General features: G+C 49.5%; 3 protein-coding genes across 4 annotated transcripts; 2 read left to right on the top strand and 1 right to left on the bottom strand.

Moving 5' to 3' along the window:
* Positions 1-4209: 4209 nt before the first annotated feature.
* LOC107288993 (RNA-binding protein 4B) lies at positions 4210-15349 on the top strand. 2 transcript variants are annotated; one of them, XM_015817674.1, is made up of 4 exons: positions 4210-4238; positions 6155-6577; positions 11646-12303; positions 15187-15279. In XM_015817674.1, the coding sequence occupies exons 2-3, from the start codon at positions 6166-6168 to the stop codon at positions 12293-12295; spliced, it is 1062 nt and encodes a 353-aa protein (XP_015673160.1). In that variant the 5' UTR covers positions 4210-4238; positions 6155-6165; the 3' UTR covers positions 12296-12303; positions 15187-15279. The 2 variants fall into 2 exon arrangements, with proteins under 2 accessions (XP_015673160.1, XP_015673161.1); XM_015817675.1 differs by lacking the exon at positions 11646-12303 and having other exon boundaries at positions 15187-15349.
* A 1696-nt stretch (positions 15350-17045) lies between these two features.
* CCDC87 (coiled-coil domain containing 87) lies at positions 17046-19649 on the bottom strand. The gene has a single exon (XM_029284463.1). The coding sequence runs from the start codon at positions 19647-19649 to the stop codon at positions 17046-17048; it is 2604 nt and encodes an 867-aa protein (XP_029140296.1).
* Positions 19650-19906: 257 nt separating this feature from the next.
* CCS (copper chaperone for superoxide dismutase) lies at positions 19907-26511 on the top strand (the record flags this gene model as incomplete). Its single annotated transcript, XM_015817685.1, is given in 8 exon segments — positions 19907-19964; positions 20742-20814; positions 22025-22162; positions 23117-23297; positions 23401-23461; positions 24155-24232; positions 24659-24762; positions 26371-26511. Coding segments are annotated over 8 exon segments (818 nt in total), but the record flags the coding sequence as incomplete, so codon positions are not given.

Here is a 26511-nt window from a genome sequence, read left to right as displayed (position 1 = left end):
GAGTCCTCGGTGGGAGAGGGGCAGGAGGGGGGCTCTTCTGCCATTGGCAAAAACCTGTACAGGCCTGAGCAATGATCTGGGGCGCGGCGAGGGGCTTGAGTTTGGCAAGGGGGAGCCGGTTTGGGGAGGGGGCGTAACCAAAGTGGCCGTCGCTCTTTACTTAAATCCTGCAGATTGCATGAAGCATCTCTTGACGTTTTACAAGGACAGACTTCCGTTCCGCCCCCCCCCCTTTCCCCATAACGGAAGAAAAACCAACACAAAACAGGACACATCGTCTCAGTCGAAACAGGAGGGGTGACACAGTGGCAAAGACGGTTGTGGCGGCGCCAAGCGGTGGGGAAAGGCCTCTCCAAGAGTGGGGCAGCAGATTGTCAGATGCTGGACATCTGGGAGGGGGGGGGGAGGAAGGGCAGGTCTGGGTGAACAGGCCACGGAAAGAGGTGGCGCGGGGCTGATCCCAGACCGGTGTTTTTAACGACGCTGACGTTTTGTGGGTTCCGGTAGCAGCGACACCACTGGAAGTCTCCCCCCCCCAGGTACAAAAATCGGGCTTCTGAAGTTGATTCTACCTTTGCTCAATCTCTTCCTCCACCTCCTCTGTCATCTGTGCTCCAAGGCTGTTAGATTCCTCCTTCCCCCCCCCCTGCAGGCAAAATCCCGTTGGGAAAAGGTTGCCAGCCTACCTGCCACTGTGGCCCCGTGCCGTGTGCAAGGCCGAGAGAGGCGCCTTCTAAAACATCCCCCTTTAAAAGCCCCGCTCAATTGTGATCCACGCCTATATACACACACTCTCCCCCCCCTTTCTAAAAAAACCGAACCGAGGATGCACAACGCAGTGCTGTTCGGGCCCCGGAGCGTACACTGCTTGTGTGTATAGTTCAGGAGTGCGCCTCCTTCTCCGGGAAACGAAGCCGGTCAGAGGACGCTGAGCTTGCAGTGCGCCTGGTGCTCTTCACGTGCGTTCCTACTGCTTCCGCATCCCGGAGGCAGCGGAGCATGGAGGCAGGAGGGCCAAAACGTTGGGGAGGGTGGCTTTGCCACCCCACCCCCCAGGATTATACACTCTGCAGCTGACCTGGCTGCCCCGCCCTCCAAACCTGCCTCACAGTGCCTAAAAGCTCGGATCTCTTGGGGCGCTCCAGAAGACGGTGGGGATCTTCAGTTAAGATCCCCGATGCTCGCCAGAGGTCCTCAACTAGGATATCCGAGCTAGATCCCGCTCCTTCGGGCTCAGCCCCAGGGACCAGCAATCAGTGCCAGCCCCCCTCTGCTTTAAAATCCCCTCCCCGTCCACACCACACGTGGTAGCGCTGTTATCACCGATCTGTTCTGGTTTGGGGGGATTCTTTTTGGCAAACGTTCCCCGACTCGCACCAGATTACGCCGGGAGGGCAGCTCCCGATACACGTGGCGGATCCCCCAAGCTTGGGAAGGCTCGTTTCCTAGCCCCCTCCCTCCCTCCCTCCCCTAGTGTCTATTCTATGCAAAATTCATCATCCCACATCTGTTTTTACTCCTTTTGTCAAGTCTCACGAGGGCACCCGAGCCCTCGGGGTTAGAACAAAAACCACTCCGGCCAATACGGAAGATTGCCAGGTGGTGGGCTTTCCTTCTTCTCAGGCGACCTCGCTAGCAGCGTTGCTCTTCCAGTCGATCGCCCGAGAGATGTTCAGGTTGATCTTTGCCTCCTGGGGCTACATGCCACAGATCTCCCACCCGCCCCCGTGAGCCCACGCTCTGCCAATCCTCACGGGTGGCAGAAGAGAACAGCTTTAGAAACAGGAAGGGGGAAATTGTCTCTAGAGCCGCTGTTATCGCCTGCTCCACACCTCTCTCAAATTCTCATTAATCCGCCGGCAGGCACCCAAGTTGGCACATTGGGTTGGCTGGACTCCTCTCGCCGTTGCTTGCCAGGGTTTCGTCAGCCAGAGCAGGACACCCCCCCCACACACACACACACCGGTCTTCTTCCTCTTCCTCTCTCCCTGGCCTTGGTCCCTAACCTGGGTGTGCCTTCCATTTGTCCTCGGATGTCGCCCTGCATTGCCACCTCGCCTCTGCAGAAAGCATCGCCTCTCTTCCCTTCGGGCACAAAGGACGCCAAAGCAGCCTTGGCGCACGGATGGGGTTGCAGAAAGACCCAGAGGGATGGCCTGCCTGCCTTCCTTCCGATGCGCAGGGATGTTAGTTTTTTTCCTTTTTCTTTTTTTCATGCTGCTTAGAGTGGGGGGGGGAGGCACGCCCCTCGAGGGCCCCCAGCAGTGTTCTCTGTGCTTGTTGGGGACTAATTATCCATGTGTTTGCAGTGACATCTGTTCCGATATTTTTTTTTGGAGAAATAAAAAAGAATCTGTGGAGAGGTGTGTTTCTTCTTTTTCTTCATAAGGACGGGTTTCAAAACGGAGCTTTTGGCCCTTTGCTTGTTCTCCGAACAACAACAACAATAATAATGTTGGGAGGGACCTTGGAGGTCATCGAGTCCAACCCCCTGCTCAGGCAGGAAACCCTACCATTACAGACAGATGGCTGTCCAGTCTCTTCTTAAAAACTTCCAGTGTTGGAGCATTCAGCGCTTCTGGAGGCAGGTTGTTCCACTGGTTAATTGTTCTCACTGTCAGGAAGTTTCTCCTTAGTTCTAGGTTGCTTCTCTCCTTGATTAGTTTCTTGTCCTGCCTTCAGGCGCTCTGGAGAAGACCAGATTCTTTGTTAACCCATCACGTTTTGCCAGTTGGTGGCCTGCATCCCATGGACTGAGATTTAGCATGATGTGCAAAGTTCTCCATAGGTACAAGGTGGTCCTTTAAATAAAAACTTCCCCCATTTCCCTGCTGTACATAGGTCTAAGTGCTCTTGCTAAATCAGGGGCGGACAATATGGACTTCAACTCCCAGAATTCCTCATCAAACACGGCTCAGGAATTAATAGAGTTGGGAGGGACCTTGGAGGTCATCTAGTCCAACCCCCTGCTCAAGCAGGAGACCCTACACCATTTCAGAAAAACGATTGTCTAATCTAAAAACTTCCAGTGTTGGAGCAGCCACAACTTTCAGCGATGAGATTCTCATAGATGACTTCCCAGGATGATTTTTTTTTCCAACTTCCCAATCTGACCCACCACCTTGAGATTGCTTGGTGGTCTCCCATCCAACCTCTAACCAGCCTCTTGGTTTGTTGCTCCAAAGTGGAATAGGGCTGTAGACTTCCCAGCCCTCCCAACAACTTTAATGATATTCCAATCAAAATATTTAAGAGCAGGAGTCTGCAAACTTGGCCGCTTTAAAGACTGGTGGACTTCAACTCCCAGAATTCCCCAGCCAGCCATGCTGGCTGGGGGATTCTGGGAGTTGAAGTCCACCTGTCTTTAAAGCGGCCAAGTTTGAAGACCGCTGCATTAGAGAAGTCCTATTCAGCCAAAAGACTTCCGGAGTGAGTTCTGCTTTGCCTGCCTCACAGGGTTGTTGTGAGAATAAGTGGGATGCGTGGAAAACATGAGTAATACTTAACTATTTAATGAATGCATATAAATAAATTTCCTTTCACCCAGGAACGCACACCCATAGCCTTCTCCCCCTCTTTTCCTTGTGGATTCTTCCGGTCAGGGCTTCTTCCTCTTCCACCCCTTTTAAAAATTCATCATGGAACAGTCCAGTTCCTCCTCTCCCCCCCCCTTTCCCTTGAACAGTCCGGCTTTCCGCCGGATCCTCCCGCATGGAACAGTCTGGCCTCCCCCCGGATCCTCCCGCATGGAACAGTCTGGCCTACCTCCTCTTTTACATCCCCTCCCCGGATTTCGCTTCCACGCCCCCCTCCTCGCCCTTGGCAACGGTTAACATTCGACCCTCCCAAACCACGTGTCAAAACTTTGAATGACCTATCGCCTGCCCCGCCTCCTAGATTTATTACCTCCTTTTCCGACTGACTTCCGGCAAGCGGTGACATTCGTCGCCTAATACGATTGGCCGAAGGCTTGACGTACCTTGCAGGGAAGGCAGGGTCACTTTCCGTCGCCTCACGAGACGAGAGCCAATCAGCTTGGGACCTTGCTAAAGACGAGATCCGATTGGATATCCGTCTTCCCGACGCTTTCCGCTTTGGCCATTCGGACTGCCCGGCGACTCTTGACGCAACCAATCGGAACGCAGAGGAAGGGGAAGAGGCGGGCCAAGCACTTGGAGGAGGACGTGAAGTTTAGTTGCCGCCGCCGCCGCCATTTTGTGCTGAGGGCTGTTGCTGAGGTTTGTGAGGGGCCGGGCCCGGCCGGGCGGGTGGAAGAAGCGGGCGGTGGGGGAAGATGCGGGGTGGTGGGACTGAGCTTTGCGGGGGCCCGCATGCAAAACTGAGGCCTTGGCCCTCTGCCTCGACTAATAACAATATTTTCTGATGCTAATATTGAGGGCGCACGCATAGAGCATAAACACGCCCACAGCCATACATTGTACACAGCCATACGCAATCATGGCCTCTGCTTGTACAAAGTCCCGCTAGTATATTACACACATACATATATAGAATAGAGCGGGAAGGGACCTTGGAGGTCTTCTAGTCCAGCCCCCTGCTCAAGCAGAACTTATACATATATACATGCATATACATATATATATATACACACACACAAACACACAAAAATTCATGCACACATACACATCCCACACGCGTGCGCCCCCACTTACAGAACGACCTATGCACAAAAATAATTTGCCATATGCCTTTCGGTAATAATACTCTTTAGTTACAGGATGTGTGTGTGTGTTTGAGTGTATGTATACACACACATTTTGGAGTGTGTATTTCTAATACTCTCACAAGGCGGGGCCTAAGTGTTTTCGTAATTTGTGAAATTAATATGTCTGTGTGTCTGTACACGCACGTGTGCAACTGTGTGATGCACACACAAAGCCGTGGGCCTGTGACTTTCAGTAATAAGAGTGTGGTTGTTTTTATTTCATTTTTAATTCATTCATCAAACATCTGTGCTGGTAGGCCTTGACTTAACAACCTGTCATTTGGTGACTGTTTGAAGTAACAACGGCACTGAAAAAGTGACTTAAAAACCAGTCCTCGGATTTACAACTGTTGCAGCAACCCCAGGATCATGGGATCAACATTTGGGTATCTATTTATTTATCATGGTTTCATCCTCCTGAGGTCATGTGATCACCATTTGCCATCTTACCAGCCAACTTCTGACAAGCAAACTCCGGGGGTAATCAGATTCATTTAACAACTGCATGCTTCACTTAACAACTGGAGTGATTCATTTAAGACTGGCAAAAAAAAAACAATTGTAAAATCGGGTGCAACTCAACTTCCTTACTTGCCAACCAAAATTCTGGTCCAGTTGAGGATTACTATAGCTACCCGTCTCACAATCGAGTAACTCATTACATCTTGATAACAAATGAAATAAAAACAAACGTACAGGTAATCCTCGACTTATGACCACAATTGAGCCCAAAATTTCCACTGCTAATTGAGACTTGCTAAGTGAGTCATGCCCCCTTTTACAACTGTTCTTGACACAGTTGTTAAATGAATCACTGCAGTTGGTGACATGGTTGTTAAGTGAATCTGGCTTCCCCATTGACTTGGCTTGTCAGAAGGTCGCAAAAGGGGATCACGTGACCCCGGGATACTGCAACGGTCATAAATAGTTGCAAAACGTTTGAATTTTGATCACGTGATGCTGCAATTGTGGTAAGTCTGAAAACTGTCACACGTCGCATTTTTCAGTGCCCTTGTAAATTAGAACGGTCACTAAATGAATTCTTGTAAGTCAAGGGACCTCCAAGGTCCCTTCCAACTTTTTTTTTTATTATTATTATTATTATTATTATTATTACTACTACCTGATATTTTCTTGGTATCTCTGCTGCATGTTCTGAAGCCTTCTGGACGATTTAGGATTCTGATTGCATAATGTACTAACTCAAGAGGTGCTTTCTTCTTTTTTAAGAGTGGGGGCAGCTTCTTGGCAAAGAATTAGGATCACTTAAAGTCAATGCTTTAACGAGATTCCCTGTGCAAACTTAATTGTCTTTGATCAATACGATTTATTGGGCTTTTTTTCCCCCTGCTGCTGAATTGCCTTATGCTGTCTGCTTTCAGTTGTTCAGTGCCAACTAACGCTTCCTTCTTTGGCTTCCCTGCTCAGCTCTAGCCGCCATGGTGAAACTTTTTATCGGCAACCTTCCCCGGGAAGCCACCGAGCAGGAGATCCGCTCCCTTTTTGAGCAGTACGGCCGAGTCTTGGAGTGTGACATCATCAAGAATTATGGGTTTGTGCACATTGAGGACAAGACGGCTGCCGAGGACGCCATCCGCAACCTGCACCACTACAAGCTGCACGGCGTCTGCATCAACGTCGAAGCCAGCAAAAACAAGAGCAAGGCTTCCACCAAGCTGCACGTGGGCAACATCAGCACCAACTGCACAAACCTGGAGCTGCGGACCAAGTTTGAGGAATACGGCCCTGTGCTTGAATGCGACATCGTGAAAGATTATGCCTTTGTGCACATGGAAAGAGCCGAGGATGCCGTCGAGGCCATCAGAGGCCTCGACAACACGGAATTCCAAGGTGGGAAGTGGGGCTAGGGTGGGCATGAAAGCTGGAAGCCAAAATTTCCCCCCCTTCTGGCTTTCTTATTTCCAGAGCTCCCAAGTGTCATGGGGGGCCCACAGCTGGTAATGTTGCTCACTAGTTCACTTCCACCCTTGAGTCGCATCTCTGATGCCAACTACAGGTAGCCCTTGACTTACAAGCGTTCATTTAGTGACCGTTCAAAGTTACAACGGTGGTGGAAAAAAGCGACATGATCATTGCAGCATCCCCAGGGTCACGTGATCCAAATTCAGATAGCAATAGCACTTAGACTTATATACCGCTTCACAGTGCTTTACGGCCCCTCTCTTAAGTTTACAGAGTCAGCCTATTGCCCCCAACAATCTGCCAAGGAAGGAAGATAGCAATAGCCCTTAGGTTTTAAATCGCTTTACAGCCCCTCTCTAAGCGGTTTACAGAGTCAGCCTATTGCCCCCAACAATCTGGGTCCTCATTTTACCGACCTCGGAAGGATGGAAAGCTGAGTCGACCTTCAGCCGGTCAGGATCGAACTCCTGGCAGTCACTTTTGGGGACTTTCTCAGAAGCAAAGCCAGCGGGGAAGCCAGACTCATTTAACAACCATGTTACTAACTTAACAGCTGCAGTGGTTCACTTAACAGCTGTGGCAAGGCAGGTTGTAAAATGCGGCAAAATTCCCTTAATTTAGCAACAAAAAAAAAATTGGGTTCAATTTTGTTTGTAAGTCGAGAATTACCTGTATTTGGTTGCGAGGTAGATGGAATGTACATGCATTTTTGTATCTCAGCAAAGATGTGACTTGCTGCTCGTTAGAAAGGAGACACAGTTTCGTCCAAGGTAGGATTGCTCTTTATGAAAACCAAGGCCAGGAGTAATTTTGTATGAGAGTTTTGAGGCCCGTGAGATTAATAATCGTTCTCTTTACTAATATCCTTTCTGTTCATGAAATGCTTAACAGAGCGCCATTAAGATAAGGCGGTCGAAGCCACAGTAGATTATACAAATGCTCTAAGAATATCACCGAATGCAGCAAATATATTAGAGCAAAAGACTATTAAAATGCCAAGGCTTTCTAGCATTATGGTTATCCACCTTGTTCCCCTACTTCATTAGGGTGGAAAGGAGAAAGGACATCTTTATTATCCTTGGGTTGTTTTTTTTTATTTAAAGACGATTAGAACAAATAACACCGTAAGAGTTCTCTCTCTGTATTTAGACTTTCAGTTGATTAATCGATAAAAAAATACGCAGGGTGGTTGGTTGAAGTTGTTTTGATTGGTGGCTTGGCTTCATGCGATGCTTGGCCTTGGTGCGTTTTAAGCAAGAGCTTATCGAACAAACCACAGTTGGCTGGGCTTGCGCAGGATGCCAAGCCGTCTTAAAACAGTCCAGAGGGACTAGGTTCAGACAGCCTGCTAAGCCAAGCCTAATGTCAAGCGCAGGAGTCCAGCCAGTTCACTTGAAAATATAGGTTTTATTGCGCACTAAAAGCTCTCTATAAGAATCTGAGCTACTAACTATCAAAGCAAATTGGCGGTAGATAAGAGTTAAGGGAATTCAAGGTGGCCTGGCCCTAATTAGATCTCTTGTGGGCACCAAGGGATTCAGGAAATGTTTGACCCCTCCCCCGGGCTCAGCCTGGTCATCTCCTACACCAGTCCACCTACGGGCTTAGAAACGTGGGCAGTTGGCTGATGACATATTGAACTGTATCAACCAGGGCCTCTCTGACAGAGGATTGAATCTTGATCCTAGTCGTCTTCTCCTTTCTTCCCTGTTCCATTTCCTGTCTGTCCATTAATCAATGTGTAAAAAGGCTTCCATGCCTCTTCTTTTCCCTAAGGTCCTTCTACTCCTGTCTGGTGTTCCCCGTAGCCAGCGTTATCCATCCTTCTCTCTATTTGTCTCCTATTGCTTTCCGATTGGCCCTCCGCCTTCCTCTAATTTGATGCTTTCTTTCCTTCTTCTCGCTGCCAGTAGCAACCGGTTCCCTAATGCCCTGCCTTAGATTTTCAACTCAGCTTTGCTTTTTTTTTTTTTTTTTCCTGTCTCAGAAGTTGCAGAACCGAAGCCACTTTCAGCCCAGGTTGTTAACCGCTCATGTTGAGCACCCTAACAGAGTTGGGGGTGAGCGGTTAAAAAAAATCTACAACAGAGGTCGGTGCAAATGCATTCAAACGAACCAAACTTTGGCTGTGTTTTAGGAGAAATCCCCCCCTTTTTTTTTCTCTCCTGCCTCCGATAACGTTTAATTGAGGTGGCGTTTGCAGGTGACACACAGTGGCAGCTTGTTAATGTTTTCGACTGGTTATAGCAGAAATACCATTTTTTCCAAGGATTTTTGCCATTTCGTTTTTTTTTAACTTACTGTGAAGATTCGTGAGTATAGTTTGATGAGAGTGTGGTCAGGAGAGGGATTGGTGGCAGTCTAGAAATGGGCTTGAGGCTGTGGTTCGTTGGAAATTATTTTGCAAAGTTGAATTAATTTATATGGCCGCCACTGAGTGGCTAATGGCCTAGAGGCGAAGACGCTCGCATCCCACTCGGAAGGTTGAGAGTTCAATCCTAGGCAGTGACAGGACACAAAATATCTGCTGCGAACTCCACATAGGCGTCAGGAAGGGGATCCAGCCAGTAAATGCTCAGCTCCATTCCACTCCAATAAAAGGGATTATAGGGTCACAGAAAGAAAAGGAAAAAAGGCCACCCAACTAAAAACTCCCTTTTTATGACCCTGTAATCCCTTAATTAGGCTAAAATTGACAATTAAACAAATCCTCAAAGCAATAAGAATAAAAACATAGCATACAGGTAGTCCTCAACTTACAACTGTTTGCTTAGCGACCGTTCAAAGTTACAGTGGCACTGCAAAAAAAGTTCTAACCGGTCCTTGCGCTTAGGACCATTGCAGCATCCTCAAGTCACATGATCAAAGTTCATACGGTTGGCAACGTATTTACAACGGTAGCAGCATCCGGGTGTGTCATACGTGACCTTCCCAGGCAGGTTTCCCACGAGCAAAGTCAATGGAGAAAGCTAGATTTGCTTAACCACCTCATGATTCATTTAACAACTGCAGCAGTTTGCTTAATGTGGGGGGAAAAATGGGCATACAATCAGGAGTAACTCATTTAACAACTGACTTGCCTAGCAATGGAAATTGTCCCGATTGTGGTCCTAAATTTAGGACCACCTGTATCCAGTGGTGGAATTCAAATACTGAACAACCGGTTCTCTTATTCGATGCAGGCCTGGGCCTCCGAGGCCTAGAACGGACTTCCGGAAGTGGCATCCACGCATTTCTGGCAGACCATTCTAGTCCTGGGATGCCTCCTCCAGGCCTCCAAGGCCTAGACTGGACTTCTGGAAGCCCGCCGGTTCTCCGAATGCAGCAACATTTAGCTACTGGTTCTGCCGAACTGGTGCGAACTGGCTGTATCCCACCGCTGCCTGTATCTTTAGGAGAAAGTTGTCTTTGTGGAGGGAAAAGGCCTGAATAGCAAAGCGTTGAGGTGGCAGTATGCTTTGAAATATAATGTCTGAAACGGTATAGGGTTCCCTGCTTGAGCTGGAGGTTGGACTAGAAGACCTCCAAGGTCCCTTCCAGCTCTTTTATTCTGTTAGGATGAATTAAGGATTTGAATAATGAAGGGAAACGCTTCCTTGCTCTAGCTAGTGCATTAATAATATGTATCTTTCTGCTAATAGCATTTTATGAAGCCCCACTATGTGTGCCAGGCCATTATCAAATACAGGTAGTCCTTGGCTTACAACGGTTGGTTTAGTGACCGTTCAAAGTTACAACAGCATTGACAAAAGTGACCTACGACCATTTTTCACACGGCCATTTTAGCCTCTCCTTGGTCACGTGATCAAAGTTCAGAGGCTTGGGAACTGACTCACCTTTATGACCGTTGGAAGTCTCCCAAGGTCACACGATCGCCTTTTGTGACCCTCTGACAAGCCAAGCCAATGGGAAAACCCGTTTCGCTTAGCACCCGTGTTACTAATTTAACAACTGTGGTGATTCACTTAACGGCCCTGGCGAGAGAGGTCGTAAAATAGGGGCAGAATTCACTTAACCAATGTTTCACTTAGCAGCAGAACTGTGGGACTCAATTGTGGCCGTACGCCGAGGACTACCTGTATACACTATTGTTGAATTTCAGAACCGTGAAACGACCATATCAGGACTAAGGAAAGCTTTTAGTGATCCAGGGAAGAGTCTTTGATTCTCTAGGTGTCAGAAAGAGATGGAGAAAGTGATACGAGAGGCATTTGGTTTTTCTCTCTTTCCTCGGTCTCCGATTGCCATGGATGAAAAAAGCGCAGGCCACTGGCAGGGACCTGGACTGGTCCAGCAGCACTAAATCTGCAAGAATAAACGAAAGGTGTCTGAATCCTTCCACATCAGCTCTTGTCTGCAACAAGCGAGGTCAGGGCACAGCCATGTCCGCCGAAGCGTAAAGCTGGAGAAGGAAGGAAGAACAGATCCACTAACAGTGCTTGTGGGAAGTAAACCTCAAAACGTCAGCTTTTAAAATTCAGCAATATCTGATTGTTTGGGAGTTCCTAGAAAACACGGGAAGCTGTACGATTCCCCCCTTCCCCCGTAGGTGTCTCGGAAGTAAATCACATTTCACATTCTGGTCAACAAGATTCTCGGGTTTTGATTTGTCATCCCTTAGCTGCTTCGCGGGCCTGCCAAGACAGTTCCGGGTCTCAGCGGCCAGCATCAAATTGGGGAGACGAATTAAACATATGCCCCTAAAGAGGGTAGAATCACTCTCGCTCTCCCTTGCTGCCAAAATGCTTCCTTTCCTGAGTATACAACTGCGCTGGTCGCTCCCAAACCAGAAGAGGCCATTGGGTCCCGCGAGCAGCTGTTGGCCTTCCCTCCGGCCCACTCAGTTGTAGCGGGTTATTTCCTGGTTTGTTAGCTCTTTTTTTTTTTTTTTTTTTTTTGCTTTTTATAAAAAATAATTTTGAGCTGCTGTGCTTTTTTGCTTTGAATTGTCTTAACCAATCTTTATAGCTGCCGTTCTTGCGTCTGTTTCTTCAAGGCAAACGAATGCGCGTGCAGTTGTCCACCAGCCGGCTCAGGACTGCGCCCGGGATGGGAGACAAGAGTGGCTGCTACCGGTGTGGGAAGGAAGGTCACTGGTCTAAAGAGTGCCCAGTTGACCGCACGGGGCAAGTGGCCGAGTTGACCGAACCTTATAGCGAGCAATACGGAATGGTGCGCACCCCCTACCCTACAGGCTATGGGGATGCCGTGTATTACGATGACCCCTATGGAATGGTGGATTACTATAAACGGTATCGCGCGAGAAACGCTGCGGCTTATGGGGCTTCTGCATACGACACTTATGCGGAGCACACCATGGCCCAGTATTCCCAGTACGCCCAGTACTCGCAAGCCACGGCCATGGCCAGTCGCCTCTCGACCACCTTAGACCCCTACGAGAGGCCCCTACTGCCAACCTCGGGAACTGCCGCCGCGGTAGCCGTCGCTGCTGTGGCCGCGACGTCCTCCTTTTACACCCGGGATAGAAGCCCTCTGCGTCGCTCGGCCGCTGCGGCTTCCACCGCTGGAGACGTGTACGGATACGAGCGCGTTCAGCTGTCTCCGGTCTCGCGATCCTCCCTCTACGATGTCCAGCGTTTCGGGCGGGATGCAGGCGCGGACAGGTTGCGATACTCCGCGTATTGAGTCTCGAGGTGAGAGCGTTTTTTTATGCGTAGCTTGGAGGAGGAGGAGGGGGAATGGCACATATCGGTGTTGCTGCTGGTGAGACCGGGGTGGGGTGGGGTGGGGTGGGGGGGAACCGGCCTGCAGCTGGGTGGGTGTCCAGAGGATACCTGCAGGTATCCGCAGCTCTTAAGCTGTAGCAGCCGAGGAACTGACCGAAATGAAATGGAGAGAAAAAAAAGACAGGCCGCCGTAGATCGGGGCAAAACTCTCCAATCAGGAACATCACATTCTGGAGAATGCTAGGCCTGGCATCTGCAGTCCTTTCCAGAAGGAGACCTTCTAAACTGGAAGTGATTCCAGAGTGTCCCGAAGATAATTTGGCCTCCCAAACCCACATGCCATGTCCAGGAAGTCTCAGATTATTTCTGGTACAAAGGGTTTATTTCTAGGAAGCACCAACTCAGGACTATTTCAGAGTTCCCCGGAATATTTGTCCCCAGATGAGTTTTGTTCCTCCTTACTCATGTGCTTTGTTAAGTCAGATTCAGGGCTGTCTTGTCCGAAAACAGTGGATTCCACTGTCTTCTTCCAAAAATCCTGGCTAAGCTTCCCCCCCCCCATTGTTTTTCTCCTTCCTCTTCTGTTTTCTCGTCTGTTCCCATTGCCCCTTATATTGCATTCTGCTCCCAGGACTGTGGGTACCTCATTCCTTCCTCCTTGCCTCTATATCCCACTGGGCACCATAAAACCCGAAATTAAGACGCAGCAGCCACACCTGACCGACAGAAGGTGGAGCAGCTTTTAACTCAAAGCTGCTTGGAAATTGAAGAGCAAGCTTTGATTACAGGAGATGCTCCAGAGTGTAGTCTCTGAGGCCCATCTCGGGTTTGAGACAGGTTCCATTTTGATTTTCTCGGTGGCCCTTCAGCAAATGCCCGCCAATTTTGGAGCGATTCCATCCAGACAGGAATGCAAATTTGGCACTTGGTTACCTGAATTAAACCAGTAAATCCAGACCTTTTTCTTTCACCAGTGGCTGAACCAGGTGCTTTACGAGCAGAAGCGCAATTCGCATCCGTGAAATTATATTTGTGGACCTCTTCATTTCGCCCCTGTAGCTAATAGCTGCTAGTACCGGTTCCCTCTGCAAATATGCTTTAATTCTTAAGAATTCAGGGATGCTTGCGGGCCCCCAGCACGGATTCCGGTGGCGCAATTCCTTTCCTTCACGATGCTGTGATTGCTGTGTTTTTGTCCTATCCTTAAACCTGTGATTTATTTTCCACTGGGTGACCTCCCCCTCCTGAAAGATAATATTCCTTCCTTTTTCCAAATGGTTCTTCATTTCTGTTCCCTTCTTTAAAAAAAAAGTGAAAGAAAGAAATAGAAAAACGTTCTAGTTATTCTCATTCCTTGAAATTCTTGGCTGCACTTTCTTCTGGATAATTTTAGGAATTCTTCACATGACCAAGCAACAGATGTACGATACATTTATTGGCAGTCCTTTCCCAACACTTCCCAAGAATGAATTCCCTTCCCTGCAGCCTTTAAAATACTTCCTGCAGTATTTTCTGTCACTCTCCCCTAATGTCCGTCTGCCTGAGGAGAGCCACCCGTATATTGACGTTCATCTGAAAAATTTTAATTCTGTGCGCTGTGAGCTTGGGGGAAGGTGAGTAGCCAGTGTGGAATTTCCCACTGGTTCCCTTTGACCTGCCACTAAGAGGAACGACCCGGGTTTTGTGGCGCTGGTGCATCTTGGATGAAAAGTAAGTTCGCCGGAATTGCAGGTAGTCCTCCACTTACAACCACTCGTTTCGTGACCGTCCACAGTTGCAACAGCACTGAGACAAGAGAGCAATCGCCAATTTTTCACGTTTAACGACCGTTGCACTATTCCCCACGGTCACAGGATCAAACTTTGGGTGCTTGGCAACCACGTGTGTTTAGGATGGTTGCGGCCTCCTGGGATTGTCCGTCGCGACCTTCCTAGCAAGCGTCCGACAAGTCGAGTCAACGGGGAAGCCGGGTTGGTTTTGACACTCGCAGGTTTAACAGCTGTAGTGATTCGCCTAACAGCCAAGTCGTAAAATGGGGTCTGACTCGCTTAGCAACTGCCTAGCTTAGCAGTGGCGATGTTGGGCTGAATTGTGGTTGTAAGTCGAGGACTGCCAGCAAATCCAGCCTTCGCCGGGACGGTCGCTCCACAGTTTTCAAGCACAACGGCCAAAGTTCCCAATGTTTTCAGTGAAAAGGAATCAGGGAGACCACAGAAAGAACGGCCTCTCTCGGCCACGAGACGTCGGGAAAGCTGCCGCCAGCATGGCAAATAGACCATAGCCATCTGACCAAAGGGATCTCGGCCTTAGATCTGTTCTGAGGGTCAACCTTGTGGCCGCGATCGACCTTCCAGAAGACCCTAGAAGCATCTAACACAGGAGAAGAGGACCTTGGCACTCTTTGAGGCTTGCCCAGTAAAACGGGGGAGAGAAACTCATCTCTAATGTCTGTTTTGAAACGAACGGTTTATTTTAAGCTTGAGAATCACATCTGCCTGCCCCTCCTCAAGGTGATCTGTAGCCCGCGGAGGAGGAGGAGGAGATCCTTCCAGAACGGGCGCCAAAAAAAGCGGTTAATATTCCCTTCCCCCTTCCAATCAAATACATTGCCCCCTTTCTTCCCACCTGAGTTTATGCTCTTAAGGCAGGGCTCTCCAACCTTGGCCACTGCCTGGGGAATTCTGGGAGTTGAAGTCCACACGTTTTAGAAAGTTGCCAAGGTTGGAGACACCCACCCCCATCCCCCCGCTCTAAGGAATGTGGGTGGGGCTCAGCCACGGATGTGCCGGTTTCTCTAGGCAGCCCCCCCATTACTGAGCCTGCAAATGAACTGTGTCTTTTATTTTTCAGGTAGGCTATTTGAGGGCTGGACACCGGGCTCCTGTGGCGCGTTCACGTCAAAGCTATGCCAGGCTTCACGATGTGTCGATTTGCGTTTAGCACGGTCTCACTAATGGACATTTCTGTGTGTCTCTGCGAAGCTTAGTGACAGCTAACAGTCCCTCTTCTCTCTTTTTTTTTTTTTTTTTAAAAATGAAACAACACAAAAATATCTCCCCCCCCCCTTCCTCCCAAGCATTATTGGAAAAAGGGGAGGGCAGGGCTCTAGGAATTGGGGAGAGGTTGTTGATGACTGGCCTTGTGCCCTTTGCTTGGGTCGAGCTCTAAGCCTGGACTTCGAGCGTAGACAGAGGGACCCCCCCCCCTGCCCAGAATAAACAAGAGACAAATAACGTGGCCTTCCAAGGCTAGCTTTGGGCCAGTACTTTTCGCTCCAGTTCGATTGGCAATTTCTCCTCCCCTGTGTAGGCTTGATTGTGGAACTCAATAATCTAGCTGATCCACTTCTCTCTCTCTCTCTTTTTTTTTTTTTTGTATTATGAGAAGACATTGTCATATTTGGTAGCTGCCTGCGTTCGGACTGTAGAAAGCTTCCCTTTTGCTATGGATATTAACCTGTGACTTTCTGTTCTTTTGAAGTTGATATTTCCTTTTCTCTCCCTCTTCTCCAATAAAATAAAATAAAAAAAACATTTGTAACGGATCCTCGAAAGTGTCTCCGCTGTGCCATTTGGATTTGAAAGGACGAGCTCGCCTATTGCCAACACCCTGTACAGTTTTGCATCCAAGGTAGAACGGGTTGTAGGATGTAAAACACGTTATTTCGTATTTCAGACGGCACCAACTAGAAAGATTTGAGCTCTTGCTGCTGGTTTCTCCCCCAGTTTCTGGACCTGTGAAGATTCCTCTAAAATGTCTATTTTCCCAAGGGGAAATCAGCTTAGCTTCAGTCATGCTGGCTGGGGAATTTTGGGAATTGGAAGTCCATTCATCTTAAAGTTGCCAAGGTATTAGGTTTGCTGCCTTGAGGTACTTGTAAAATTAATAAAGGTGGGCTATTCAATAAATAGCCCGCTGAGCACTCCACCAAATGAACTGGGTTTAGGCAACAAACCACCAACTAACCAAAGCTACCCCTGATCGCAGTTAACTTGCAAATGCAACTACTATGTCTTGAACTGACTCAGTTCAGTGGTAGGGCAAACCCACTGCGTACCAAAAGGGAGACAGGACAATGTGGATAGAGACATAAAACAAGGATATGGGACGCTGGCCCGCCCAGCCCAATAGGTGTCAGCCATATCTACCATTGGTACTGCTTAAAAATGTGGCCACTGCTTTAAAACCACGAGGACCAGAAACATGTTTTTAATGAAAGACAATATTTCTCAGCAATTGCAAATTATATTGGCAAAGAAAGCAAAGCTCACAAGCACCCAACTGCAGTTTTGCTACTCTTCTTGAGTATATTTTGCTTTATCTGCAACCACCTACTGTCTAACCCAGAGGTAGGCAACCTTGGCTCTTTTATGATTCGTGGACTTCAACTCCCAGAATTCCTGAGCCGGCCACGCTGAGGGGAAAGGGAGAGTTTCCAAGCTGAGCCATGCTGGCTCAGGAATTCTGGGAGTTGAAGTCCACGAGGCATAAAAGAGCCAAGGTTGCCTACCCCTGGTCTAACCTATGCATATCTCCACCTCATCTTTCTTGAACCTAAGGAAACGCTGCCTCCATTGTTCACAGCCTGCTAATCTCAGGATGGGGGTAGGGGGTGGGGGAGACACACAATAACGGAGGGAGGAATCTGGATGCAGGTGCAAAAGAGTTGTCTTGAGTGTGTTTCCAAGGCACCCGACAGTGAAGCCACTCTAAAAAAGAGGCGAAAGTTTCCTCCAGCTCCTTCTCTGGACCGCTTTCCTCAAAACGATGGCCCGGCGCTCCTGCTGCAGCCAGTAAAGCATCTCCACTATGTCCCTCTCCATTTTATCTTGGTATGGGCGGCCCTTGAAAGTCACCGTATCGTTGAAGGCATCTTTGATGTGTTTCAGAATCCCTCGGAGTTCGAAGTTGTACTGCTCCAACTCGGAGCGCAAGTGGCTTCTGATGTTCGTCTCTTGTATTCTCGTGGCAAAGGAGCCCATCTCCTTGCTGATCAGGCGGTTAGGATCCGAAGCGGTCTGCTCAAACTCTTCTATTTCAGCCAGCAGGAGCTCTCTGTCTTGGATGAACTGGGCAGCTATTTCCCAAGAATTCAGCATGTCTGGAAGCAGTAAGTAATACTGGTTGGAGCTGTACTTAATGGCCATATCTAGCCTTTCCCGCTCGGAGAAATGAAGGACGGTCCATAGTCTTGCCAGTCTCCTCTGCAGGACGCTGAGATCTTCAAACTTATGGTCGTAAGTAGGGAAATTTCCCAGGCCCTCCAACCAGGTGCTGCTGACATTCCATAATCCGGTGTGGAAGAGTTCTTTCTGAGACTGAAGCTCCGCAGCTTTTAGCTGTTTCCTCTTCACTTTCTGCTTCTTCACTTCAGCCTCGTTTAGCATAGCCTGCAGGTCTCTCTCTTTCACTTCCTTATCTTCTTCTTCAGGGTTGTACAAATGAAATATGACCGGCAAATAGTCAGCAGTGTTGTTACTGATGTATTTCAAGTACTCGTCGATGTTAAAGGTGGCTTTCCACCATTTGAGCCAAGATGCGTATTCTTTGGAAGCTAACTTCTTGGATGCGTTTGGGCCTTGGGGTATCTCTACCACTTCCTCTGGAACGAATGGACCAGCTGGGAGAATTTGACTCAGCTCTGTGTTAACGATCTGCTCGCTTTTTTTCTTCGTCAGCGTGGAGGACGCAAAGCAGGACGGACGGGGCAGGGTAATTGCAGGACACTCTATCAAAGGCCCTTGGTCAAACTTCAGGTGGTCTTTAGGAATAGTATCCATCAGTTGCTTGTAGATCTCCTGGACCTCTTCTCCAGTGGAGAGGTTTGCGTCCAGTAACTTCACGGTAGCAGGACTGATCTCGCCCAGGAGGTGATTGTAGATTGGTAAAGACCTGTCCATGATCACATTTTCCAAATAGTGTCTTTCAGACACCTGCAGGTCAGCCGTCTTTACCACCATCCTATCGTGGATTCTGACATTCACCGTCGTCGCTTGAGGATGAGAGGCTGGGGCCGCGATGATGGTGTTTCTCCGCTGCCTCTCGACATGCTCTTCCTCCTGCAGACACTTGAGCATCCTCTGCAAGTGCAGATGACGAGTCTCGTTGGCTTTGCTCCACATCAAAGCCTTAATGAGGGGAGGGAGATCTAAATCGTCCTGCTCGCCTTTCCACTGACTCTTTTCCAAGACGGAGCCCCGGACCAGCCTTTGAAGGTCTTCAGCCAGGAACACAGGGCCCTTAAGTTCATCCTCTTCGGGGGATTCGGGACAGCGACAAAGCAGAGCAGGGCTGGTCTTGCGAGGGATCAAACGGAGGCCAAGTTCATCGGCTAAAAGCTTCCCTACCCTCATATTGGGCAGAGACTGGCACCTGCGAAAGACAGAAGTCATTGGGCTAACCCGAGGCCTAGACCAGTTGCGCGAGGCACTGCGGGGATAAGGGGTGGCGACGGCAGCACCACCGGTCATTTGCTGCCGGAAGCCCACTTTCCTGGCGGCGGGTAGATTTAGCTTCTTTATTTTGCTCATGTCCAGCAAGGGTAACTCTTCCAGCTCTTTCACATCCTGGGCGATCTTCTCCTTCTCCGTCAGCGTCCGGGGCCGGATGTATCGGATGAAGTAAGAGATGGTGATGCCCAGGCGGTTGCCCAGGGAATGGGTGGTCATGGGGCCAAAGGGGCTGGAGAAGCTGGTGGGGGACTCGGGCGGGCGGTCCGCCAGCCTCTTCATCTCCCACACCAGGCGGTGCCGCACGTCCGCCACGTTGAGGAACTTGGAGCAGTCCAGGGCCAGCTGAGCCGAGAAGCGGATGAGGTTGGCACAGTCGGTGAAGACGCTCCGCAGGTGGCAGCACTCCATGAGGCCCAAGTAGTGGCGGAAGAGATGCTGGCAGACCAGGCCCAGGTAGCTCACGAGGTGCTGGTACAGCTCCCGGTTGGCCTCGGGGCTGAAGGCCGGGTCGTGCAGCAGGTGCTGGAGGTCCTTGTGGGCCTGCCTGACCTCGGTCAGGATGATGTCCCGGAAGGCCCGCAGGTGCTGAGGGCGGGCGAGGGCCTCCTGAGGCCCGGGCTCTAGCCGGGCCTTCACCAGCTGCATCAAGGCTGAGAGCGAGATGGGCACCGACAGCTCCTCCTGGTCTGGCGGGCCCAGCGAGGGGCCGGACAGGCAAGGCTTGAGCCGGGAGAAACTGATGGGGAAGAGCGAGAGCGGCGTCAGGATGCGCTGGTACTGCTCGTGCAGCCGGTGCGTCCACCGACCCGTGTCCTCCAGCGGGTACAGCGGCCGCCCGGGAGGCGACAAACGCGACGCCATGGCGGGCGAAACCCGAACCGCCTCACAGGCCCCGCTTTCGGCGTCGCCTTGGCAACCGGGCGGGTGCAGCGCCCATCGCGGTCCGGCCGGGATGCTTAAGCCGTTGCGTCCGAGATCCGCTCTCGCGGTTCCCACTGCGCATGTCCGCCTCCACCATCAAGCGCTCAGAGCGGCAGGCCGCGCCTCGCCTTCCGATTGGCGGAGGGGTGTGTCTCCTTCAAAACGGTCCGGGTGGGCCATTTTTTCCCCCCTCCTTCTTCTTTAAGAAAAAAGATGGACGGAGCTCCTGAAGGGGGCGGAGGCCTTCGCTGCACGGTGGGGAACCCTCCCGGGTGGGAGAATCAGGCGCTGCCTTTGCCTTCCTTGTCCGACGCTTTGCGCATGTCCGAAGAGATTGAGGGCTAGCAGCTTGCACCGGTTGAACTACCTGCTGGGTCATTCTTAGAAAATGGCACCCTCTCCGGGGAAGGGCGCTTAGATCTGCTTGGGAGAAGAGCTACAGGTAGTCCTCGACTTAGTGACCGTTCAAAGTGACAACGGCCTTGAAAAAAGTGACCTAGGACCGTTTTTCACACTTAACGACCGTCGCAGCCTCCCCATCCAGGGTCACGGGATCCAAATTCAGAGGCTTAGCCACTGACTCACACTTATGACGGTGGCAGCGTCCCAGGAGGTCAGGTGATCCCCTTTTGCGACCTCCTGACAAGCAGGTCATTTTACAGCCCTGATACTAATTTTAACAACTGCAGTTGATCCACTTCACTGTGGCAAGAAAGGATCGCAAAATAGGGTAAAGTTTACCTAACAAACGTTTCAATTGCGGTCGTAGGTCGAGGACTACCTGTACGCAGCAGGCAGAAGGATGGCCCAGAAGGGGCAAATGCATGAGAAAGAGGCCCTGCCCTGCCAGGCTTCCTGGGGACCCTCCTTTTAGATCAGAATTTTGGAATTAGATTTGGCAGCCTGAAGATGGGTGGACTTACTTCAACTCCCAGAAGGATTCCGCTGTATATGTCAGTCAATCCCATTCAAGGAGTTTTATATTTTTTCACTGACGTTTTTTTGTGTTGCTTTCTCCATCTCTTATTGTAGCTGGAGTTTGCCGTCCAGATGACTTGTCAAAACTGTGTAGAGGCAGTTCAGAAAACACTGCAAAATGCACCAGGTGAGATCGGCATCCGGAACGATCAACGTTCTTTTCAAGGGCAGTTTTTTTAAATTTTTTTTAATCCCACCTTTATGATATTTATAAAGAACTCGAAATGCTGAATATACCCAACACACCTTCCTCCTATTTTCCCCACAGCAGGGGTGTCAAACTCGCCATCTCACGTGACGTGTCACGATGTATCGCGACTTTTTTTCCCATCGCCGGCAATAAGGTGGGCGCAGTTCCCCCATGACGCATCCTGACACCCCTGCCCCACAGCAACAATAATCCTGTGAGGTGGGTTTTGCTGAGGGAGAGCGACTGGCCCAAAGACACAACAGCCAGTTTTGTGTCTAAGGCAAGACTGGAACTCTCCATCTCCTGGTGATGGGCCCAAAGTCACCCAGCTGGTTTGGAATTAGAACTCCTAGTCGCCTGGTTTCTACCCAATAATTTACTTCCTCACCACTTCATTCCACCTATTGAAATTCCATTAATGTCGAAAGAATGCATCAGAAAGGCAACTCAGTTTTCCATCCGGCTCTTTTCTGGCTGATGGAAGGACTCCTGGAATACTCAGCCAATACCAGTACAGAGCACCAATTTCTAAAAAAAACCCCAAACCCTAAATCCATTCATTGTTGGAAGCCTTGTTTTAGATGCAAAATTATTTTCATGAATGGCTAAATACAGAAATGGCGATGTTGACTTTGGGACTTTGTCTCCAGGGTGATGTAACCAGCTCTAATGCAATCTAATGAATTTAATGGATTAATTAAATTTATCCAGAATGCCAGTTTGATCTAGTAGTTAAGGCACCATGCTAGAAGCCAGGAGACTTGAGTTTTATTCCTGCCATAGGCATGAAAGCCATCTGGGGGACCTTCAGCCAATCCTTCTCTCTGCCCAACCCATTTCACAGAAGTTGCTGTTGTGGGGAAAAATAGGAAGAAGGTGTGTTGGATATGTTAACCACCTTGAGTTATTTGTAAAAATAATAAATGTGGGGTGCATACACACATACAAATACACGCATATGCATCCTTACATGAGGGTGGCCCAATCTTGGCAACTTTAAGACGCGTGGACTACAACTCCCAGAATTTCCCAGCCAGCTTCTATGCAGCCGGCTGGGGCATTCTGGGAGTTGGAAGTCCACGCGTCTTCACGTTGCCAAGATTGGGAAGCCCTACCCTACGTGTTTCTTTCTCCCATTTCCTTACAGGCCTTCGCATAGTCGACATCCAGCTGGATTCGCAGACTGTGTTGGTAGAGACAAGTCTTGGCACTGAGGAAGTCCAGACCCTTTTAGAAAGTACAGGCCGTAAAGCCGTGCTGAAAGGAATGGGAGGTAACGTTCCAGGTAAATCCCAACATGACCTCCCACTTCCTTTTCCTGGAGTAAATCTCCAGCATCCTTTTAAATAGCTCTAGGATGTACAAGCTCTTTTTTCCCCAAGGGACTGGTGTGAAGTGGAGGGGAATCGTTGGAAAATTTCTGATGGATTTAAAGCATTGTCCCTAGAGGTTATGGGATCAGCCATAAAGCCTTCAGAAGAGGTCTGCTACATTATCAGGATCAACCTTAGCAAACTTTAAGATATCTGAACCAACTCTCACAATTCTCCAGCCAGCAAGGAACGGCCAAACAAGCTAACCATAAACATCCTAACTAAAGACCCTCCAAGACCATTCTTTCCAACAGTAACAGGGCAAGCCACTCGAATATAAATTGAGAATAAACCCCACTCTCTAATTAGCACTGATGATGTTACCTAGATTGGTAATGAAACATCTGCAAGAAAACACCCAAGCTCAGCGAGCACCAAGGACCCCACAGTCCTTTTCCTCCTCCTCCATCTCTCTTTTTCCTCCACTTCACAAACAACACTCCCTTCCAGCACTGATGACGTTACCTAGTTTGGTAATGAAATGTCTGCAAGAAAACCACCCAGCTCAGAGAGCACCAAGGACCCCACAGTCCTTTTCCTCCTCCTCCTCCTCCTCCTCCTCCTCCTCCTCTCCACAAACACCCCCTCCCTTCTAGCACTGATGACGTTACCTAGTTTGGTCATGAAATGTCTGCAAGAAAACCACCAAGCTCAGAGAGCATCAAGGACCCCACAGTCCTCCTCCTCCTCCTCCTCCTCCTCTCCACAAACACCCCTCCCTTCTAGCACTCATGACGTTACCTAGTTTGGTCATGAAAAGTCTGCAAGAAAACCACCAAGGTCAGAGAGCACCAAGGACCACTCAGATTATTTTCCACTCCAAAAGTCTCTCTTTCGCACTCTGTTGACTTCCCCTTTCTTCAAAGGATTGCTGGGCAGTGCCGCCGTGGCCATGGTGTCAGGCCGCGGACTGATCCAAGGCGTGGTGAGGTTCCTGCAAGTCTCGCCCGAAAAGTGTCTCGTGGATGGCACAGTGGATGGCCTTCAGCCGGGGTTACACGGGCTACACGTCCATGAGTTTGGAGACCTGAGCCGCTCTGGTGACAGGTGAGAGCCTCTAGGTGGTGGTCTTTTCAGGGGCTTGTAAAAGTTGGAGAGATCTTTGTTTTCCTGACTATAAAATCTCCCCCTTTGATTTTATCCCAAACAGTTGCGGATATCATTTCAATCCTCATGGGGAATGCCACGGAGGCCCCCAGGATCGGCACAGGGTGAGTCAGGACCTCTTCATCACTTGCAAATGCAACTGCATACCCACTGCATACCAAAAGCGAGACAGGACAATGTGGATAGAGACATAAAACAAGGATATGGGATACCACGAAGCCTCCTCCTAGAAGGGAACAAGGAAAACAGGTCGGGGAGAGGATGTGTCGTGTCCCAGACAATCCTGCGGACCCTGCTCACACAACGTTTCTGTGCCATGTCCTGGATGGGAGGGAGGGAGCTGCCCATGATCTTTTCGGCCGTCCTCACCACTCTCTGCCCCGCCTTCCTGTCCGAAGCAGGGATGCTTCCAAACCAGACTGTGATGCCGCAGGACAGGATGCTCTCGATCGTCCCCCTGTAGAAAGGGGTCAGGACAGGGGAAGGAAGATGTGCTTTTCTCATGCGACGCAGAAAATGCAGGCGCTGCTGTGCCCGCTTCACCAGGGTCACGCGATCACCGTTTGCGACTTTCCCAGCTGGCTTCTGACATGCAAAGTCAATGGGGGGAAGCCGGATTCGCTTAACGACAGCCTGGTTCACTTAACAAGTGCGGCGATTCGCGTCACAGCCGTGACAAAAAAAAAAAAAAAATTTGTAAAATCAGGCGCCAGTCTCCTCACCACCGGCTTGCTTAGCCACAGAACATCTCTTCCCAATTGTGGCTGCACGTTGAGGACTTGCTTGTTCTCTTTCAGCATGCGGGTGATCTCGGGAACATCTTGGCCACTGCCGACGGAAGAGCATCCTTCCGGATGGAGGATCATCAACTGAAGGTGAGTCAATCTGGAGAAAAGAAGCGGTTCAGCTTATTGGGGCAACGAATCAGTTAGGATGGGCTGGCATCACCTGGTTATTTTTTTCCCCTTTTGCCCAAGCTGGAAGCTGCCCATTTTCTGCAACTGGCCTAGAAACTCTGAGTTCTAGTCCTGCCTTAGGCAGGAAAATCAGCTGGGTTAACTTTGGGCCAATCCCCAAGAGACAGTGAGTTCTAGTCCCACCTTAGGGACTGGATGACTTTGGGCCAATCCCCAGGAGACAGAGAGTTCTAGTCCCACCTTAGGCATGAAAGCCAGCTGGGTGACTTTGGGCCAATCACCAGGAGACAGTGAGTTCTAGTCCCTGACTTCCCATGCATCCTAGATATCTGTCATGGAACAGGATTGGGTCCACTCACGGCGCTGTCTTTTCCCTCTCCTTAGGTGGATGATATAATCGGCCGTTCCTTGGTGATAGATGAAAGAGAGGATGATTTGGGTCGCGGGAATCACCCACTGTCAAAAATCTCTGGAAATTCGGGGGAGAGGTAAGGAATCTGGGCTGGTTCCTTTTTTGCTGGAAGATGAGGCTAACCTGGATGCCTTGAAGCAGTAGGTAGAAGCCACAGATTAGGATCCACTGTATGTACAGTTAGTTCTCTGCCACAAAGAAGAGGGGGGTCAACCTTGTCAGCTCTGCCTGGTTCTGCTTGGTGCCTCACAGGGGCAGCCTGCCATCAAAGGCTAGGAGGGGAGGATGATGGAAGGGCATTAAAGCTGTGTGTGTACATGATCGGAGATTGGGAGATGGGGGGAAATGACAGGTGATAGTAATATAATAATAATAATAATAAAGTTAGAAGGGACCTTGGAGGTCATCTAGTCCAACCCCCTGCTCAGGCAGGAAACCCTATATCATTTCTGACAAATGGTTATCCGGTCTCTTCTTAAAAACTTCCAGTGTTGGAGCATTCACTGCTTCTGGAGGCAGGTTGTTCCACTGGTTAATTGTCCTCACTGTCAGGAAGTTTCTCCTTAGTTTTAGGTTGCTTCTCTCTTTGGTTAGTTTTACATCCGTTGCTTCTTGTCCTGCCTTCAGGCGCTTTGGAGAATAGCTTCACTCCCTCTTCTTTGGGGCAGCCAGATTCCAGTTTGTACCAGTATCCCAAGGCCAGGCACCCTGGGAAAATATGCGGATTGCCCCCAAACATCTCAGTGTTCATTTTGGCGAGCTCCGGTTGGCTGGAAACAGACAGATCACTGGCGGAGGGATGAGCTGCGGACAAATCCTTTTGCATATTTTGAGCGCGGGAAAATTCAGAGCTGGCCCGACTTTACTGTAACCAACACCTTTCGTAAAAGAACCCTTTGCTTTAATCGAATGGAGCCCAGGGTCTTTCTTTCCTAAGGGATCAGATTGGGGCAGTCTCCAAAGCATCAGAAGGCAGGACAAGAAGCAACGGATGGAAAAAAATAACCCAAGAGAGAAGCAACCTAGAACTAAGGAGAAATCTCCTGACAGAGAGAACAATTAACCAGTGGAACGGCTTGCCACCAAAAGTTCTGAATGACCCATCACTGGAGGCTTTTAAAAAGACATTGGACTGAAATGATATAGGGTTTCCTGCTTGAAGCAGGGGGTTGGATTAGAAGACCTCCAAGATCCCTTCAGACTCTGTTATTCTGTTAGGGAACTGGAGGCTAAACTATACGACGAATGGTTAAGGGAACTAGGTGTGTTTAGCTTAATGAAGAGAAGGATTGGGGTGACGTGATAGCGGTCTTCCAACATTTGAGGGGCTGCCACAAAGAAAAGGGGGTCCACCTATTCTCCAAAGCATCTGAAGGCAGGAGAAAAAACAACGGATGGAAACTAATCCAGGAGAGAAGCAACCTAGAACTAAGGAGAAATTTCCTGACAGAATAATTAATCAGTGGAATGGCTTCCTTCCAGAAGTTCTAGATGCTCCATCAGTTTTAAGAAGAGATTGGACAGCCACTTGTCTGGAATAGCATAGGGTCTCCTGCTTGAGCAGGGGGTTGGTCTAGAAGACCTCCAAGGTCCCTTCCAACTCCGTTATTCTGTTGTTCTTTTATTCATTCTAAACCAGCTTTCTGTCTAGGTAAAGATTCTTTTTCTTCCTGTTTTTTTGCAGAATAGCCTGCGGGATCATTGCTCGCTCAGCCGGCCTCTTCCAGAATCCCAAGAAGATATGTACTTGCAGCGGGGTGACCCTTTGGGAAGAACGGGAAAGATCGGCAACCAGGCAAGGCCAGGCCGCTCCCGAACAACCGAA

Source organism: Protobothrops mucrosquamatus, unplaced genomic scaffold (genome assembly GCF_001527695.2).
Source record: "Protobothrops mucrosquamatus isolate PMUCROS unplaced genomic scaffold, P.Mucros_1.0 scaffold621, whole genome shotgun sequence".
In the NCBI taxonomy this organism is placed as follows: Eukaryota; Metazoa; Chordata; class Lepidosauria; order Squamata; family Viperidae; genus Protobothrops; species Protobothrops mucrosquamatus.
The sequence above is the reverse complement of the archived record's forward strand: the minus strand, read 5'-3'. Positions and strand labels throughout refer to the sequence as shown.

Coding starts and splice junctions, on each gene's coding strand:
- LOC107288993 (XM_015817674.1), top strand. CDS start 6,166: ATGGTGAAACTTTTTATCGGCAACCTTCCCCGGGAAGCCACCGAGCAG. Junction 6,578..11,645: donor CGACAACACGGAATTCCAAG/GTGGGAAGTGGG, acceptor TGTTTCTTCAAG/GCAAACGAATGCGCGTGCAG.
- CCDC87 (XM_029284463.1), bottom strand. CDS start 19,649: ATGGCGTCGCGTTTGTCGCCTCCCGGGCGGCCGCTGTACCCGCTGGAG.